Source organism: Drosophila takahashii, chromosome X (assembly GCF_030179915.1).
Source record: "Drosophila takahashii strain IR98-3 E-12201 chromosome X, DtakHiC1v2, whole genome shotgun sequence".
Taxonomy (NCBI): domain Eukaryota; kingdom Metazoa; phylum Arthropoda; class Insecta; order Diptera; family Drosophilidae; genus Drosophila; species Drosophila takahashii.
Window position 1 is genome coordinate 13,485,519 of NC_091683.1, and position 13,859 is coordinate 13,499,377.

Genomic DNA, 13,859 nt, shown 5'->3' on the forward strand with positions numbered 1-13,859 from the left:
AGCTTAGGAATGTCGTCACTGTCGTCACTAAATGCCACTTAAATTGCCATGAACCTGTATTTTTCACCACAAAACAAAAGAATATTATTTTTGGTGATATTGAACCATTTTCTTTAGGCCTTGGGAAAATATTATAAACTTTTAAAGGTATTCTTGATAGTTCAGTGCTCGTCAAACTTTTTGCGGAACGGTTTAATGGCTTTCGAACGGACTTTATAGCCAGGGTGACTGTCAAACTGCTGCCAACCCACCGAACTGGCCTGCTGCCTACTGATTACACGCTTGAGGGCGTGGGCTCGAGGGGTGGTGGGTGGTGGGTGGTTGTTCAAGGATATGTGGGCTTGGGTTGTTAGGAGCTAGGAGAACCCCCGCAATTGCCGCATGAGCATAATTTGTTGTAATTAACATAACGAGCCAGCCCAAGCAATAATGGCCAAAACTTCCCACACTCGCACACTCGAAGAAGTGTGGGTATTTGAACTGAAGTTGGATTGTTTGCCGTTCCAGCCTGGCTGCTGTGTTGCCTTTGTCCTTCATCCTTTTGTGTAATTAATTTGATTTTTTTTTGTTATTTTCTGTTTTTTTTTTTAGTAGTAGTAGGGCCACCCACATCCCGCGGCATAAATAAGTTGTTCTTGCTATTTAGGCAGCATTTATGAAAATGACTTTATGTGAGAGACTTTGTAAATATTTCGTGAGCAAAGGGAATCGTTTGGCATTAAGTATACGCCGTGTGTGGCAAAAGGGAAGGAATTATTTTTAAATTTTATAAGGAGCCACATGTCATTATAAAATGTTGGGAAGCTAAGTGAAAATATTGATTAAAAGAGGTATAAAATAAATAGTTTGGCATTAAATGTTAAGAGTTTGTTAAGAAGCGAAAACATTTAAAATTAAGTATACGCCTAGTATACTGACAATAATATTTATTTTAATACTTTTTAAGGGGGTTTTGGATTTACTTATTAATATTTAATCCTTTTTAACACGACCCTTAATTCTTTGTCATTGCAGCAACAAGTTGTCGAACTATCGGGCTATGTCATCATACTCGTCGAGAATGTGGAGGGTAAAATTAAACTATACGGCTCACCGCCCGATCGCGATAATCTGGAAGTGGGCGATGAGATACTCGAGGTCAATGGCCTGACCCTGGAGAATATTTCGCGCACGGAGGTCATTCGCCACATACACGACGTACGGATATATAAGTCACCCACATAATAATCCTAAGACCTACATATAAGGTCCAACCTGATCATCCCTAACTAATTTCCATATGTTTCTTCTTTTCGATCTGCACATTTTCCTGCAGTGCATCAAATCCTGCACCATCTGTCTGCGTGTGCGAAAGAAAAATGATTCACGACTGGGTAAGTTTAGGAACTTTCTTATATAAGTACTATACGGTCTTAAGGGTTTCAATCAAATCTTTGGGAAATCATTTTTGTGGTAAAAATCAGGATCTAGATTTTTGGTAAAAATTAGATTTTTTCAAAATAGATTTTTTGCTGTAACTTGGAAAAAAATGGTCCCACATCAAAAAGGCGCACTGTTTTGAGCAGCTTACAACTTTTACAATTAATATCAGGGCACTTTCCGACTGATTTGAGGAAATTAGTTTTTGACCCAATTTTCGCATTTTTTACGAGGGGTTACATCATAAATTTTTGCGAAAAATGGCAAAAAAATTAAAAATTCCCAGGTTGAAATGCCAATCGATTGGGGATTTCATTACGAGTTCAACGAGGTATGACATTCCATATTTGGACCATTATTTCTATTGTTCTGGCCATTATAGCATTACATTTTATTCAAATTTTCAATATTTATCCTAAAATGTATAAAAAATGCATTTTAGGCAGTTTTACACTCACTGCCATTGAACTAATAGCCGGTAATCAACCTAATCAAAGTGACTGCCAAACCTCTAATCACACGATCACCTGCGCGGTTTGAGACTCACTGCAGCCCAGTTAAAGCAACAAGTTGAAGTTAACTGTCTGATTGGGGACTCTGCTCTCGCATTTCATTTAATAACTGTCTAACTCGATCGCGCTCTTTTTATCTCCCTCTCTTTTTCGAAGCTTTTTTGGCATTTGTATTTGTATACCCTGCAATCGTAGAATTTGGGGGTGTATTCGGATTTTTTTATGTTTTAAACTGTTATTAAAAAGTTGTAAACCTTTATTTTTCTTGCTAAAATAATAGTTAATTAATAGGTAATATTTTAAAATGGAATACTAATATTTTATAAACCAACAAATTTAAACAAATGTCGCTTTTGCAAATTTTGTAATATATTTACAGATAGAAGATCACAGTATTATAACAAGTTAGTAGCAGGTAGTCTAAGGTCGAATTTCCTTCAGATAGCCTTACTTGTTTGGCATTTGTGTTTTTGCAATTGACTTTGCGGTCAGTGGAGCTTCTGGCGCTCTCCAGTCTTCGCTCTCCGGCTCTACGGTTCTTCAGTCGCAGTCTCAGTCTTCCAGTCCCCCATTCTCCCGCTCTTTGGGCGCCTCTGGCTCTCTCTTTGGCCGGGTTTTTGGGGCCTCTCCGGCCGCTCGGCGGTGGAGCCGCGTCACTTGCGTCAGTTGCGAGGCGACCGTCGACGTTTCCGTAGCGTCAGCGCCGCAGTGTCGCCGCTTAGACCGTACCGCCCCACTATCTCCGTCTCGCTCTCTCCGGCGGATTGCGTTCGTTGTTACTTTTTTCGAATTTCGGTGTTCAGTGTTCGGTTTTCCGCCTTTTGTTTTGAAGTGCGCGCACGCGTTGGCGTCTCGTTTTTGGTACGTGGTTCGCCAGCATTTCGTTTCGTTTCGCTACGCCTTTTTTTTCGGTGTAACAAATTTGATTTGTTGTTGTTTTATTGTGGTGCAGCAGCAGCAGTAGCAGCAGAAGCAGCAGCAGTTGCAGCAAAAAAAGCACAGCAGCAGCAGCAGCCGCAGGGTGAGTGGCCAGTGGCTCTTAAACTGGGCAAACTATCTATGGCAGAGTCATGAATCAACATTGTTAGTGTTTAGTTTGGCGTACCTGGCCGCAGATACACAGATACAGATACAGCCGCAGAAATATCTACGAGTATGTACCCATACCCACGGCAACTACAGTCGAACCTGCATGTCTCGGTCTACAGTCTACACGGGAAAAAAGTTAGATCGTTTAGCCTCAATGGTGCATGGCAATTTTTTTGAGTCTTCGAATATTTTTAATAATTTTTAAATTAGAATATTTTTATTAACCATTTCATGATTTTTTTTTTCATTTTATTTTTTTTTATAATTGCATGTCATTTATTTTTGTAAGTGTAAGCAAGGAATGCTTGCAAATATTTTTGAAAAGATTTTTCTTAACATGTGAACAATTTGTAAGGTTTATTTGTAACAGAAACCGATTGTAACTTTGAAATGTCCAGTTTTTATGCAATTGAGTTTATTCAACGCGAGTTAAATAAATCAATTTTGTCACTGAAACTCGATATGTGTGTTTTTATAGATATTTGTTTACGACTTGCCAATTTATAAATACCACAAAGCGTTTAGAAATCAGTTGATTTTGATTGGGGATAAGGCAGGTGATTTTAGAAACTGAGAAAAATCGGATGCAATTTAAAAGCAATTCTTAAGCAAATTCTAAATCAGTTTCTTGAACGATATAGGGAAGTTTTTAGTTCTGGATGTTCGACTGTATCCGTAAAACACCGGCTGAGTAATTCCGTTTCGAATCACGGAAAGTTTTGTTGTCGCTTCATTATTATGGGCAAAACTTCAGTTTAACCCATTAACACGGCGATGAGTGCGGTGTTTGCTCTTGTTATACTCGCTTTTTGCGATTTTTCTACTATTTTTTTTTGTTTTTTCTCGTGTTTTGTGGGCGTGAGAGTGCAAAAAGTGAGGGCAAATATAGTTGGAGGGCCGACACATGTAGATACAGATACGAAATCCCCCATGGACCATCAAAGTGGCCAACAAAAAGCATTTGGAAATGGATGTGGATGTGGAAGTGGAAATGGTGGGAGTTATAAGACCCGCTCCCTCTCTCGCTCTCTCCTTCCCCTCCCTGGGTCTTGCTCTCCCTCTTTTTGCAGCCTCCTCAACTGTTTTTTTTTTACCTCCCACCGAATTCAGCCAACTGGAAATTACTGCAAAATAGACAACGAGAGAGCGAGAGGCAGCGATGGGAGCGAGGGAGACGGACTATAGAAATAAAAGCTGCTTACAGTTTGGCCTGCGTTGTGGGCCACGTGTTGTTGTTGCCATAAAAAGCGGCTAAACAAGAAACAACAACACACACAACACAGCACAGCCAACAAACAGACAGCAAAGAAAACTAACCTCAAAACGAAACAAGTTTTGTCGAAAGTGGAAATCAACTGTCAAAAAAAAAATAATAAAAAATATACATAAAGTGGCGAAAAAATGATCATTTTATGGGACCCACATACCAAAAGTTACATTCATTAGGACAGATCTCTTGATGAAAATAAAGAGAGCCAAGAATTTTATTATCTAAAAAATCTTCCCTACCTTTAACTGAAACAGTTTCCACATTTCCCTGGTCATTGAACTCTTTTATCGGAATTTAAGTTATTTCCATATTTGTATACCGAATAAATAAGTTTCCTTGAATTTATGCATTAAAAATTAATTGGTGCTGGCTTGCTGAATTAATCAACTACTGACCTATTTAATTTTTGATTTTTATAAATGCTCTATGGTTGTGCGACCATTAGATATTAAATACGGCAAAATCAATAGGGATTTCAATTTATCTAAGGCCATTAAGAAGTGAATTATATCAGTTTTGGAAATAAATAGATAATTTTCTAAGCCATGGCCCGTAGACCAATGTATCGCACATAAGTAGCACTCAGGGAAATTCAATTACTGGTTGAAAGTAAACTGAAATTACTGCACAAAAGCAACATTATTGTGCGGATACTAAATCAATCAGATGCTGACCCATTTCGAGCGCACACATTGCAGAATCCGCAGCCAATTGAATTACAGTTTTGGCTGCACTGTGCCGCATTCCAAGGGGCGTATACGCAACCCCTCCCCTTCGGTCCACTGATAAGGCGGCAATCAGTTGCAGTCTCCTCGAAACCGCTTTTATTTTTGGGTCAGCTCCAACGGACCCCGAAGAATTTCCAGTTTGCAACGGCGGCTAACACACAAACAAAATACAAAATCAAAAAAAAAAACAAAAAAAAAAAAAGGAGAAAAAACTCTGAAAACACCAAATACATTCCAAAGCAATGAATTTGTTGTTCAAAGCGAAATCAATAGGAGTTTGCCGGCAGAGGAAGAGAGGTGCGAAGCTGAAAAACCTAAAACTAAAAACTAAAGCCAAAGTTTTCAATGTTCGTCTATGGGGATAGCCTGCAGGTGCAAGCGGGATGGCCTGCGATTGGTGAAGAGAAAGAGAGGGAGGGAGAGCAGCATCCGAAATCCGGTAACGCAAGTTTCTTCGCTCCAAAGGAACACTGGGAAAAATTGGGAAATCAATTGGGAAAACTTAGAATTGATTGCATTGACAGCATGGTCAGTCTGGAAATTAACACTAATTGGTCTCACTATTTTTCTTTAAAATTAAATTCGAAAGCTTTTAAATTAAAATGAAGCAAAATGTTTATTAATAACTTGTATAGTTTGAAAACTGCACGTTTCAACGTCTTATTGATAAGGCTAATTTAGCTTAAGTAATTTAAATTTTAAATATATAAGTTACACACTGTGCATAAAAGCCTCGCAATAAAAGGAAATAATCAAGAAATAATAATTATTTATTTTATATATATTTATTTTTATTTGTTTAATTAATTTCCCTAAATCATTAGAAGTTAGAACAGGAGTTCCTATTTTATTTTCCAGTGTACCTGCTGACTCAGTTGTGTGAGTAAGTCTTTAAGTTTTACACGCGGCCATCGTCGACTGAATTTGAAGCTGAAGCGATACAATTGAGCGCGCTCAGATGAGCTGGGTGGCGATTGGGGGGTGGAGGGAAGGAGTTGGGGGGTGGTGGGATGGTGGGATGGCGGCAAAGGTACGAGATGGCCATGTGCTGCGATGTGTAAAAGTCATTGCCTCAGGCGAGCGAGCGAGAGGGAGAGCCAAGACAAGGGAGATGGCATTACCAAGGGGAGAGCCGAAATTGTTTTCCAACTTGGCCATGGAATTGCATTGAGATGCTAGTGCACTGAGAAGAATATTTAAGTATGAATAGAAAATAGAAAGGAAATATTTACTAAAATATTTGCTTAATAGTTCCAAGTAGTTAAAACTATTTCTGAGAAAGAAACAAGTATGGTATTTACATCAAATATTTATTAAAAATATTTTGGATTTTAGTTTAGAACTCGGTTTCATTTTCTATTAAATATCGAATAAGAAGCCCAGTTTTTTCCGGTGTACCATCGCCAAGGATGTGGCCGCAATGGGGGCGCGGATCGGGATGCACACGGATATAAGCATGGCTACATGGCTTTGAGTTAGCATGGGATGAGATGGGATGCAGTGAGTCGACCTCAGTGGCCACAGGAATGCGGAGGCTCAGTGGTCCATCTAATGCGGTGGCAGTGAATTCCGATTATTCGATTATTCGGCTCACATGTCGGGGCACTGACATACCCATGTTTTCAACTGGCATCTGTAGGTGTATTTTAATTCAACCTGTATTCATTTAACCCAAACGAGTTTAATCGGAATAATTGATTCAGGCATTCTCACAAACAAAGTGCACAGCAATTTCAAAGCAAATGGCTTTGATTTGGTTATCGAAAGGGGTAGTTCGATAAACAATTGATCTAGTGTCGAACATTCTGTCACATAAAATAAATAAATATATATTATTTCCCTGATTATATTCTCTTAATTATTTGGGCAATTTACCTCTGATTTAAGCCATTCCCTACGGAGACCTCTAAAATTCGTATACCCATATAGATTCATGTTGGTAATTTCGCAATGATTATTTTTTTAGCATGACAGTCAAGTGCCACGCCCACTTATTCATCACATTCCCCTGTTTTTCCCCGTTTTTCCACTTTTGTTCTTTATCGCTCGCTGTTGCAGCTGCATTTGTTGTCTTGTTTTGTTTTGTTTTCCTTCTCCATGTTTCTGTTTTTGTTTGCCGTTCTGTATTCTTTTGCTTTTTGTTCACCTGAACATATTTTCTTGCTCTGCCTTTCACCGTTGCATTTACAGCGTTTTCTCCAGTTTTTCCCCCATCTCGAAGGGCATTATCTAAAAACAAAAAAAAGAGAAGAAAAGGGAAGATGAAGTGTAGAATTGGTCTGTTGTTCTGTGCCGTTTCTTCAGAAGCATCGGAGTGCTTGATTTCTTCTCGGAGTGCCGTTGTCGATTCTTTAGATTTTCCAACGATTTACCGCTAGCTCCTCTAATTGGATATGCGCAGATAATTCCCGATGCCAATCCATTCGATATGAATTAGGTACACACGCAACTTATAGATCCCTACTTGATACGTTTTGTTCCATAAACCCAGAATATATGTGAGCGAAACCCCAAAGAATTAATTAATTTATATGAATAGCATGCTCAAAATATTTTCCCTACTTTTGTTCCGTTTTGCAATTTTTAACATATATGTATGTAGGGTGTTTCAACTTCACTTCAACTCCTCCATTTGGAGGAGATCTCTTTCGGATCTGTTTCTAATCTCGAAAAGATCGTACTTGTTGTTAGGCGAAGCGAAACTCTGCACGCAACGTCTGAACAACATAAAATAAAGTGATTTTGTAAACGATTTCGGGGGAAGATCGGTGGAAAAGTGGAAAGGTGGAAAGATTCTGGAGCTAATTGCAATTTGAAGTCGTCACAAAGAAAACGCGATGTGTGTGCGGGGCAATCAAGCGGGCAAATAAGCAAACAAACGTGAGACAATGCGCACCTGAGACACTACAAAAAAAGAGGAGAAAAATACTTAAACGAATATAACAAGAACATGACCCTGAGATGATGATAGTCGTCAGCTCATCGCATGTCAAGCGGAGCTTTAATTGAATTCAGTTAGCAAAAATGATTTTCAGTTCCGGTTTGGGAAATTGAATTTGTATTTCAACGGGTTTCACCATCTATGACAGGCAGCATATTAAAGATTTCATTTTCTAACCTTAAAAAAAGGCCATATACCAAATTTCCTAACGATTTGACTATTATTACAATCAGAAAAGTGATTAAGTTGAAAGTATGCAAGGATTTTTCCCACCATTGTTATCATAATATAATTAAAACTAAAAAGACCAAATTTTTTGCACCTAATTAAAATATTATTTTTTTAATATATCTATAAAGATATCTATAAAGCCATGGCACTTTTTTATAAACTCTATTGTCCGCTTTAATTCAATTTGTAATCATGGTGGGAGCACCTGGTAAAAAAGGTAAACAATGCGACCGTCCATCAGCCCCTCTTAACCCGCCCAAGGCAGTCGCAATTAAATAATTTTCATGTTTACCCAGAAATATGGAACGAAAAAAAAATAAAAGTGTGTGATAAGCGATAAAGAAATTGCGGCCCGTGCGGCGTATGAGTAATGTCCGAATGTGTCTGGAGGGGTTTTTTCACTGGGGAACGGGGTGAAAAAGCAGTTGAGTAAGGTGCTCATACTCATTCAACCCCCGATTGGCTATATCAAATCTGCTTTGACACAAATTGATATGCATGCCTTTTATTTACTAAACAATTGAGTGGAGAAACCGCTTTTTTGGACTTCCCCTTTGACAGATTTATATTTAAGTACACAGGAAAAATAATAGTGTGTATAAACTATATTATTATAGTAAAAACTTGACACTTGAGTTTTTAGTCATATAATATAATATAATTATTAAAATACAAAAAAGTAGGTCAAGGTTTGTTGTCAACTGGCTCGTCAGTTATTCAACTCTATATTGATAACTTTTTCAAAAGTTTTCGGCAATGTAAGCATCTTTGGCTTTAATTGCTTAACTTTTTTGGTCATCCGACGTTCTGTTTACCTTAACCCTTTGATTTGATTAAGTTGCCAGGTGGTCATGGTCATGGATTCCCCGGATTCCCTTAGGTTTCCCAGATCTCCAAGTTCCAAGTAGAAGGCGATGCGGTAATGCGATACTCGATTGTGCGGTTACATAACCCATGTGCACATGATTCGTAGATAAAAGACGGAGACAAATAATAACAATTCGCACACACCTGTATCTCTCAGTATCTTGGTATCTCACTATCTCTATATCTCTGTATCTTTGTGTGCTTCTCTCGGAGATAATGCGATATAAGACGAAATCTTCAGCTCAAACCAAACGGGTTTCGCTCACATCAAAAAAGAAGCGATTAAAAAGCCGCAAAACAGCCAACGAAGAAGGCCAAAATATAATCATAATAATTATATACATGTTTATTTTTGTATATATATGTATGTAGGCTTCGCAAGAATTCGCTGCAATTAAGCTGGCAAGTTCTCCCATTGAAATATTTAAAGTCAACATATTTGCATTATAATGTTAATCATTTAATGGCCAATTAGTGTGTCTCCCACAAAGTGTGACTTTTTGCAACGGCCATTCGAAGCGTTGGATACCCTTTTTTGGTCACGATACATTACAGCTCACAATTCACCTGCAATTAAATTTTAATTGCAAAATTCACAAATAAATTCGTTCGAGCGACGGGCCATTGTTATTTTCTTTTTTTGTGCTATTTTCCTTGTTGTTATTTTTTTACTGTTCACTTTTTGTCTGTCTGGTTAAAGGCCAGGGCCAAAAGTAAGCAACAAAAGCTGAATTTCAAATTACAACAAATGGCAAACATTTTGCAAGTTTTGCCTGGCCTTCATTGAAGATTCAAATAGAAAAAGGAAAAAAAACTGGTATAGGAAATATAAGATTACATATTTCATTTTATAGCGTTTTTATATTATTTAATATTTATTTATCTCCAAAGTAATGGGATTTTATTTGCTGTGAAAGTTACTTAAAGAAATATATTTAAATTTAGTTCATTATTAAAAAATTTGAAAATTCGTGAAGTGACAAATTCTTTACCCTGCATTGCTATTTCATTGAAATACCTACACATTGTGAACTACACATCCAATCCGGCGGAAAGTTTCGTAGACCCCGATTTGCGGTTGGAACTGGCGCTGGCAATTGAAAATCCATCGATTGCACTGATTCCGGCGATTCCACCTGCAGTTTGGAAACCCAGGAAGTTGCCTGGTACTTTCCACCCGTCGATATTGTCCATATTGTGCTCGTTGTGCTTGTTGTTGGTTGCCATCGGTGGCTGCATGTTGCAGGCACTTCTCACGTGGTTTCTGCAATTTGAGTGCACTTTGGTTTATTGTTTATCGATTTGCTTGCGGGCAATTAAAGCCCCTTTCCCTTTCCCCTCACATCCACCCTCAACTTTTCATTCCGCCAGTGCGAATCAAGATTCCAGGGCAGACCCATTAAACGGAGAAGTTTTCCCCCCCTTCCAATCCCTCCACTCCTCTCGACTCCTCTTGAAATGTGTGAAGTGCCACACGAGCAGCGGTAACAAGAGACTCGGTTAAGGAAAATAAGCCAACTCGACGGGACGATGCCCTGTGTAAACAGAAATAAAATCTGGAGTTAATAAATAAATAAAGCAGGAGTAATCTATATAAATTTAAACATAAAATGTTTGATAATCTTAAGAGTTACTCCTTTTTTTAGATAGACTTGCATTGAATAGCATTTCTTTTTCTCTGTGACATTTAATGACCGCACAACATAGCAAACAGCCAGCACACACATTTCAGATAATTAAGGCGGTGATAAAGGTTTATTTACCTAATAGAGCACCCAATAAAAGTTTACACCCATATATGCCATTCTCCCGTTTGCAGGAGTACCTAAAAGTTAACAACTGAGCAACAAAGAGCACTTTGTTGAAATAGTTTATGCACTCTTTAAACGGGCAAACTCAAATGTGCAAAGTGACAGTAAACGCACAATATCTGTTTTTATTTGCTAATAAACTAGACACGAACCCTTGTGCAATGAAATGCCCAGTTGTGTCCACAAAATAGGATTTAAATAGTAGATGGTATTTGCAAGGAGAGTAAATGACCACAGAATGAGTTATTTAGGTTTGGAGTTTGTAAAAACTGTCAGATTGAGTATACCTTTCGTCTTACCCTTTCCCTTTAACCTCACCTGTCGTCTTTTGGCCCGCAAGACCTATTAATGGCTAATTAAGGTTAATAATATAGCACAAACAGTCGACACAACGGAGAGCAACGAGCTCGAAGAACAACAAATGGCGGACAACGGACAGCGGACAACGGACAACGGACAGCGGACATCGTTCTACGGACGGACAACAAACGGACGGACAACAACGAACACCTGTGATGGCTCCGTCAACAGCTTGGTACTCGATTACGAGCATTTGCATGTGTCAAAGGGGCGGTGTTCGATGTCCGCCCTTTGGCCACACCCCCTTATCCCCTTCCCCGCCCCCCCAAATCCACCCCTCTCTCTTCGCTCGGACATGAACTCAATCGGAATCGCAATTGCCCGGACTTGAAGAGGCGCTCAACTGACACGGCATGTCAAGACTTATGAGAGGAATGCCCAAAAGGGGCGGGGTTCGCGGAAATGAATGACACAAGCGAAAGGCATACACATGGACACCCCCCACAGGCACACTCACACACACACACACACACACACACTCCACACACGGACAGGGACACGCACACAGGGTCACACACACTCTCGCGCTCACAAATGAGATTAAAAGTCAGAAACTTGGAGCTCGGAAAAACGCACGGTAGTTGCTCCAACTCGCAAAAACGCCCCCGCATCAACCCTTCGCCTACAAGCACTAAAAATCCCATGCACTGGGGAAAAAACTAGCATTTAACTATTTGGTTAAGACCCTCATTTTTCAACTACCTAGCGAAATCTTTATTTGCTCTTTAGACATTATTAAATAAATATTACTTGTTTAAAATATTTATTTCAATATGTTCGAAATATAGATTTTAGGAATAACCAATAAAAAGAATAGAAAAAGAATTAGAAATTACTGTTAAGACCCGTATTTTTCAACTACCTTAGAAGATCTTTACTTGGCCTTAAGAACTTATTAAATAAATAAATTAAATACAAATGTGGAAGATATATTGAAATATAGATTTCAATAATAGCCAAGAATAACAAGAATATCTTAAGTTAGAAATTACAGTTAAAGTTCCTAAACGAGATGAAAAGCCTAACCCCAACTTAAGCCTTAGTTAAAAAATATATTTAAAACAAATCAAGGTGTATTGAGGAGTTTTTTTCCCAGTGTAAGTGGGGCTGAGGGGCTGTAGGTTCAACGACATGTAGCGACATCGAGGCTGACAACTCGGCGCCTAATTGGATCTGGCCCGAGCGCTCCACTTTTGCCCGGGCACGCTTGGTGGGTGGAGGGTGGAACGGATGAAGACGAAAGGGGGTCACTAGGGGGTATGGGGGATGCGACCTCGGATCGAGCGCGTCTTTAGCCCCATACGTACCCCACCACCCCTCCTAAAACCCACCGCTTTTCGACGCAATCAACAGCCGAAAACGCAAGGGCAGCGAAATGAAATTAAAGCCGAGGTCACGCGGGGGTTGCTTAGTGGGTGGATGGGGAGAATCGGGAGGACTGGGAGGAAGTGGGTGGATTGAAGGGAGTGCAGCCGAAAAGCAATAAAAGTGACAAGAAAAGTTGAAGCGCTGAGTGGGCGACCAAGAAGGATAAGGACAAGGAGCTGGCTGGCGGAGAAAGTGGATTTTGGCGGAGAAAGTGGGGAGGAGTCCGTGTTGTCGTTGCTGTCAGCAACCAGCAAATTTTTAGCAAAACTTTGAGACCCCCTCCCCAAAAAGAAAAAAAACCCACACACCCAAAAAAAAAAAGGAGGGGGTTCGGCTTGCTTGACTGAATTCCCAGGCATAAAAACGATTCCCCGGCGGCAACGTTTTGTGGCCCGTGAATGCACTCATGAATATGTATCGAACGATTCGTTTAGCGGCGAATGCCGTGAATGCAGCGAATGGTCGTTCGGGGAATAGCGAAAGGACTCAGCCGGAATGATGCCTGTCATCATGTCGCAAATCATTGCTTAGGTCAGTGCCGTAAATTCGCCAAGCGACGACAGGCGGCTTTCGTCACTCGACTGGAAAATATTCCCTGCGATTTGTTGCTATTTTGTGTTTGGAGTAAAAGTAGGTAGATTTAAATAGAATAATAAATCTAGAAGAGGAATTCTATTAACTTTCGAAGTAGTCGTAAGAAAAATACTACTTAAAATGAAATATTAGCCGAGGGAAGTTTCTCGGCGGTTGTCAGAGGACTATTTTATAACTATGATTTATGGGCTGGCTTTGTGTGCGGTCCGGTCTTTCATCATCTTCCATCAGACTGAATCAACTATCGATTTTCGGGGCTCTTTCTGCTTGGCAGATCACAGCAATTAAGCGACTCTGACCAGCGCCCCCTGCTAAATGTTTAATGTGCCCGAATTAATTATTATTCCCCCCACTTATCTCTCCCCTTGCAGCCTGGGATATTGGCAACTCGGTGCAGGACGCCTTCGTCATCGCCGTCGAGGAGCACGCCCGCGAACGTCTGCAGAGATTGGCGGCCTTGAACCGGGTCACGCCCGTCGACATCACCCAGCTGTCCAAAAAGGTGAGTGACCCAGCCCCCTACTACTATATCCATTATATTCCCTCTAATTACATTTTTTGGAAGAATTTTTAACTGGGTTTCCAGTATATTTTTCTGGATTTTTGAAAAGCTTTTACCGAAGTTTATATTGCGGAAATTTCTGTATATATATACCTGGAATACTCAGC

General features: G+C 39.7%; 1 protein-coding gene and 1 long non-coding RNA gene across 4 annotated transcripts in view; one reads left to right on the forward strand and one right to left on the reverse strand.

Moving 5' to 3' along the window:
• The window catches only part of sdt (stardust), a 59,451-nt gene that overhangs the window by 9,777 nt on the left and 35,815 nt on the right, over positions 1-13,859 (forward strand). For all 3 annotated transcript variants that reach the window (XM_017139204.3, XM_017139207.3, XM_017139212.3), the window contains 3 exons: positions 1,015-1,197; positions 1,316-1,373; positions 13,562-13,692. In XM_017139204.3, the coding sequence (XP_016994693.2) occupies positions 1,015-1,197; positions 1,316-1,373; positions 13,562-13,692 (372 nt within the window). The remainder of the gene's footprint in view (positions 1-1,014; positions 1,198-1,315; positions 1,374-13,561; positions 13,693-13,859) is intronic.
• LOC138913817 (uncharacterized) lies at positions 6,334-7,367 on the reverse strand. The gene is made up of 3 exons (XR_011419671.1): positions 6,894-7,367; positions 6,633-6,823; positions 6,334-6,566 (listed from the first exon to the last, which is right to left on the reverse strand). It is a non-coding gene; the product is annotated as an uncharacterized lncRNA (long non-coding RNA).